General features: G+C 38.2%; 1 protein-coding gene across 1 annotated transcript; it reads right to left on the bottom strand.

Moving 5' to 3' along the window:
* Positions 1-210: 210 nt before the first annotated feature.
* LOC135208125 (uncharacterized) lies at positions 211-2,734 on the bottom strand. Its single transcript, XM_064240273.1, has 3 exons — positions 2,621-2,734; positions 2,244-2,324; positions 211-513 (listed from the first exon to the last, which is right to left on the bottom strand). The coding sequence occupies exons 1-3, from the start codon at positions 2,732-2,734 to the stop codon at positions 211-213; spliced, it is 498 nt and encodes a 165-aa protein (XP_064096343.1).
* Positions 2,735-5,729: the final 2,995 nt, after the last annotated feature.

A 5,729-nucleotide genomic window follows, 5' to 3' on the forward strand; every position in this document is an offset into this window, starting at 1 on the left:
GCGATATTTTGCTCAAAAGAAGAATTTAGTAAACCTGAATTATTGCTCCACATCTGATTCCCTCAGTCTGATCCACATCCCTTTGGGAATCATTGAGAGTGATTGGTGTGTTGTGGGGTGAGATGAAGTTTTGTAGCGTGAGGTGATATGTTGTGGGGAGAGGTGAGGTGGAGAAAAACTTTTTAAGTTAGAATGCAAGAGAAAAGAATTTCAATGGGTGAGGTGAGGAGGTAGGGTTAGGTTAAGGGAGGTAGGGTGAGGTAATGGGGTCGGGATGAGGTAGGGTGACGGGACGGGAGGTGAGCTGTGGTGAGGGGGTGGGGGGTGAGATGAGGTGAGTAAGGGAGGTAGGGTGAATTCAGGGGAGGTAGAGTAAGTTAAGGGGCGGTAAGGAGAGGGAGGGTGAGGTAAGGGAGTAGGGGTGAGGTAGGGTGAGGGGACGGGAAGTGAGGTGAAGGGAGATAGGTAAGTTAGGGGAGGTAAGGGTAGGTAGGGTGAGGTCACAGGAAGTGACTGAGGGTGGGTTAAGGGGAGGTGAGGAAGGGTAATGTGGGTTGAGGTGGAGAGAAGCTTCCGACGTCAGAATGCAGTAAAAAAGAAAAAAAGAAGAAAGAAAGAAAGAAAGAAAAATAAGACCAGAAATGTAAGCGAGGAAGAACAAAGGTCACTCACTCCCCTGAGATGATCAACAGTTACAGGTCCCTGACTAACATGTCTCCGATTGTGCCGCTGCCTCTCACTCATCTCCATTTGTATGAACTCCTAAGAAAAAATCGTTTTTTTTTTTTCCTTTAACTTCAGCTCATTTCGTTCTCTCTCTCCCTCTCAAAGAGACACGATGTCATGACTGTCATTCCGTAGGCTTCAAAGTTTGAATGGAATTCCGACGTCACCTTTCGTTCCTATCAAAGTCGATACTGAGCAATATTAAAATATATATACAGAAAACAGAGAACTGCTGACGTCACTTCATGACATAAGACGCATGCCAAATTTGTGTGTCAATACTTTCAGTCAAGCAAATGTTTGAGATGAGACAGGTCTTGTTAGCAGCAATCGTTGATGATGATGTCATGTTGTTGACATGACATGTCGCCTAATGGATTGGTCAATAATGCGAACAGTTTTGTCCGATAACAGTTTTTTTTTTTTTTTTTTTTTTTTTTTTTTTTTAGTCCAGAAGGATAACGTATTATCGAAGGCTCCCGACAAAAGAATTCAGAGTAATTGTGTTGACCTTTATTGGATAACTTTTGTATTTGCACATTCTTCTTCTTCCTTTCACAAGTATGGTTTTTATCCTTCGTAATTACTTTAAGCTCACTTTAAACCAGTATGAAGTATCCTTAGAGGAAATAGCACTAACAATGTAGATACAAATCAATTAACGCTCGTGTCTCAACTGTATTCTGATAAGTATATAGTATAATTATATATATATATACATATATATAATATATATATATATATATATATATATATATATATATATAATCCTAAAATGCGTGCGTGGATAATTTATGGTAAGAATCACGGACGTTGACGGAAACGATCAACAGGAACTTGTGGGGATTTTACTAAACGTTTTTCTCAGAATTTTTCAAAGAACATTTTTCCTCCTTATAAAATATAATCACTTTGGCCCAAGTTCAACGACTCGCCGTTAAATATTTTGTTTTTTCTTTAGTATAAACGCCACATATTTTTCTACCTTTTTTGTTCAGTCAGGAAAATTTATCAGCTAAAAATTATTTTATGATAAAAACGTTTGCAAAGTTTTGGAAAATAACTGAGCAAAAATGTTCTTCACAAAATATTTTATCTTTTAACGTCAAATCATGAAGATTCTTTCTCAGCCAAGGAAAGGCCAATTGTGCGTGGTTTGTATGAGAGAGAGAGAGAGAGAAAGAGAGAGAGAGAGAGAGGAGAGAGAGACGTTTGGTAATTCTGAGAAAGAGCTCCGTATAGAGATATTGATTATAAATAAAATGTTTTGACTGAAAAATATAGAAGAGGGCGTATTAATGCAATACAGGTGATACAACTTGAGAAATTTACCGAAATAAAGTATTTGATATATCATCCGAAATATTAAGTGTCTCATGAGTTTCAATAATGTGATCCCAGTTAGCTCTGGATTTCAGACAGGCCGTTTCATCAACGGTGGAATTAGGAATATACTGATGGACAGATATGTCCATCTCAATGGCTCAATGATCAGAAGTGCCTATTTATTCACATACCTTGGACTTCACCATAGCTGGAACATCTGTGGATATCAGTTCTAATCTATCACCAGAGATACGAGTGAGGTTTTTAATTAGCTGGAAAAAATGGGAGAGTACATAGAACTCACTTCAGAATTGTCTACATTGTTATTTTCTTTACGGATCAATACGAGTCTCACGCACACACACACACACACACACACACAATGAAACTTTATTGATTATCAAATTAGCAGAAAGTTAAATTGCTATGGCGTAATTTCCCCTTCACTGCACAATGTAGCCTCCAAGACCTCCTCCGGCCTCCAATCACCGCCTGGAAGAGCAGAATCCTTCAAGCACCAGAATTTAATCTCGGTTCGCCCTAGACGAATTTAATGTCCTCGATTTACCCAAAAAGATGTTGGACCCTCAAACACCCCAATTCCTTCTCCTCCTGGCATAACTTCCAACAAGAATATCCTACGAGGTGTTCTTATTCTCTTTCTCAACTCTGAGACCTTCATTCCTACTCCGGGAAAGGAGAAGAGGCGCTCCTCCTGAGGAAATTGGATTGAGCAACAACGCCCAGAGAATCCCTACCTTGATGAGGAAACGGATTTGCTATCTGACTCGGTCTAAAAGGAGCAGTGCCTGATGGTTTTCCTAAATGACGTCTTTTACGGAGACCCGTCTGCAATTGACGACTGGTAAATGTGCCTTCCTGTTTTATAGTAGCACAGAAACGTTGAAAGGTTATCTGGTATTTCAAAGACATATAACATCAAAGCTAAAGTTCGCGACTGATCAACCTATCCAGTGGCCTATCCTTAACCTAATTTAAATAAGAAAAAATGATAGTGTTAGCAGTGTCTCTTCCGGCTCTAGCTGTACCCACTCTTGAGCCTTTTACTTTACCCCCTGTCTTTCTTTATATTTTCAGTCTTGCTGTCCAGCTTCTCTAACTATGACTTCTCAGTGCAACTGAGGAGTTTCCTCCCAATTCCACCTTTAGATCCTTATACTAAATCTTCTTTATTTTCCGGATCTTTTATGCTGTCCAACCACTCCAACTACCTCTTTTCCATACCTTAAGAGCTGAATGGTCGAACGTCTCCCAGTGCTTTGCTTGGAACCATACATTTTATCAAATTAAATAAAAAAGACATTTCCTGATTAGTGCAGCCTATGAAGTCGAATGTAAATGATACGAATAAATGCAATATTTCTTAAGAATTCGCCTTAAAAATCCATTCATCGGACAATAAGAACATATCAGGTATTCACTGAGATGTGATGAAACTGTGACCAAGATGACAGTCCATTAATTGCTCTTCTTTCATTCATGAGGTGGGATTCATGATTGAATAGGAGATGAGAGAAAAAAAAGTAACCTTCAAGAATTGTTTTCAACTGCCCAAATATTCAACAAATAGAAGATCGAGTGACTGAGTGTGTCAGTGAGTGAGTGAGTCAATGTGTCAGTAATTGAGCGAGGGAGTGAACGAGTGAGTGAATGAGGGAATGAGAGGGTGAGTGAGGTAGTGAGTGAGAGTGTCAGTGAGTGAGTCAATGCGACAGTAATTGAGTGAGTGAGCGAAGAAGCGACTCAGTGAGTGAGAGAAATTCATTCCCGAATGTTGCAAGAGCAGTCATCCTTTGCACTGATTTGGGTCAGGAAAGTTTTTGTTCCATAAATATTCATTAACTTTGTTTGGCCAACTAATCGAAGTTTTTCTTGCGAATTCACAAATAAAGTTGCTGATGATGTAACAAAGTCATAGCTCTCTCTCCTCTCTCTCTCTCTCTCTCTCTCTCTCTCTCTCTCTCTCTCTCTCTCTCTGCATAAAATTACGAGATCTGCAAGTTGCTGATCTTGCAGACTTTCTCTTTCGCTCCAATCACATTTTTCTCAATTTAGCAGGAACTCGAAGGCAACTGCTCAGGAGATGCTTGCAACCTCGTTCTTGTTAAACGATGCATTTCGCATTTCATATCTCAGTGAAGAAATTCGAATCTTGCAACTCTGCTTTGAGATAAATATTTCGGTAAATATTACTACATTCTTCAGAAAACTATTGCCAACTTTGTTTTTGCATTTCGAGAAGTATTGTTACAATATTCGAAAAAGAAAATTGCCAGTTTCGTTTGTTTTGTAAAATAAAAGAGCATCAAGAAGTAAGGAATCTACAGACTCTTCTGATCACTTCCCAGATATCGTATAGCTAGAGATATCTAAAATGAAAAATCTTTCTAAAATAGAAAGATGGAAGCGCTTGTTCCAGGACTTGGTGGAGAAGCTTTGTAATTCTCTCTTCAGCATCTGCGTCGCGTCAAATTTCTAGTCCACTTGAGTGGTTTTGTTTGTTTTGGAAAAGCGTTTGTCTTTCGTAGGCGCCATGAATGGATGAGAGAGAGAGAGAGAGAGAGAGAGAGAGTTTAGGCAGCAGTTTCGTTTCCAGCGCTTGTCTGAACATGAGAATCAAGCCTATTTACATCTGGGTTATTAAGTATTCTTGCTTGATAAATGACGAGACATCTACCATGCAAATGAATATGACATCCAGCCTGTAAAATCACTGAAGGGACCGATAAGCAATTATATTAGATTTCTAACTAGTTAACATAACTAAGAAATCAATCTCTATGTTTGTACAACGGCCGAAATAAATGCATCGTTAGATTAACTAAGAGTTATTCGGAAATATATACCAAAACTGACCTCTCCTTTTCATAGTCAGTGTTTATATTTTTCTTTCGAGCCTAAACTTGAAAACAGAATAATAATGGGTATACGATATTGGTGTTCACACTACCTCAAATTACTATTCCTGTTCTCAGAGAGAAATGGTAGTACACCACCTTTAGTTTTTGAGAGATCGTTGTATAAATAGACCGTAAGAAAGAAAGAGAGAGAGAGAGAGAGAGAGAGAGAGAGAGAGAGAGAGAGAGTGCTTAAGTATACAACACGACTGAACATCTTCGTCTTGGACAAAACGAGAACCGAAATTAAAGTTTGAACAGAATTTATTAGCAATAAATCAACTGAGACAAAGACCGACCCCCGATGCTCAAATCTCATCCAGAAATAGTTAGTTTCACATTAAGGAAAATCTGTTATAATTGATCATTTTCATTGCTGTTCAACCCTCACGAGAGGGAGGCGGTAATTAATTCAATATGCTTCACCTTTGACGTAAATCTGTCAAGATGACGGACGTTCTGTGTTCAACAATTAACGTTAATTTTTCTGTCCATCTCTGTGTCTGTTACTTTTCAATTTACTATTAAATTTAAACGGAATTATATTGACAGTTGAATTTCAAAGGTATTTTTTTTAGCTGTTTAATACTTACAGATGGTTAGATTTTGAGATTAAATCGGGTTCGGATGTAAATCCAGGATTTTTCTTGTGGATTTTAATAAGATTTTGTGGATTATTGATGGATTTTGGGCAGATTTTCTTAAAGAACATTTCTTAAATCTTCAAAAAAGTAATTCCTTTCGTCATTGGTATATGCT

The sequence above is a fragment of the Macrobrachium nipponense genome, chromosome 34, assembly GCF_015104395.2.
Source record: "Macrobrachium nipponense isolate FS-2020 chromosome 34, ASM1510439v2, whole genome shotgun sequence".
Lineage (NCBI taxonomy): Eukaryota > Metazoa > Arthropoda > Malacostraca > Decapoda > Palaemonidae > Macrobrachium > Macrobrachium nipponense.

Bases quoted from the DNA above. Each gene is read 5' to 3' on its own strand.
- LOC135208125 (XM_064240273.1), bottom strand. From the start codon at position 2,734: ATGAAGGTCTCAGAGTTGAGAAAGAGAATAAGAACACCTCGTAGGATA. The intron at 2,325-2,620 runs GTAAATCGAGGA...CATTTTTTCCAG, and splicing joins AGGGTCCAACATCTTTTTGG to CTAATTAAAAACCTCACTCG. The intron at 514-2,243 runs GTATGTGAATAA...ACCCACCCTCAG, and splicing joins CAGCTATGGTGAAGTCCAAG to TCACTTCCTGTGACCTCACC.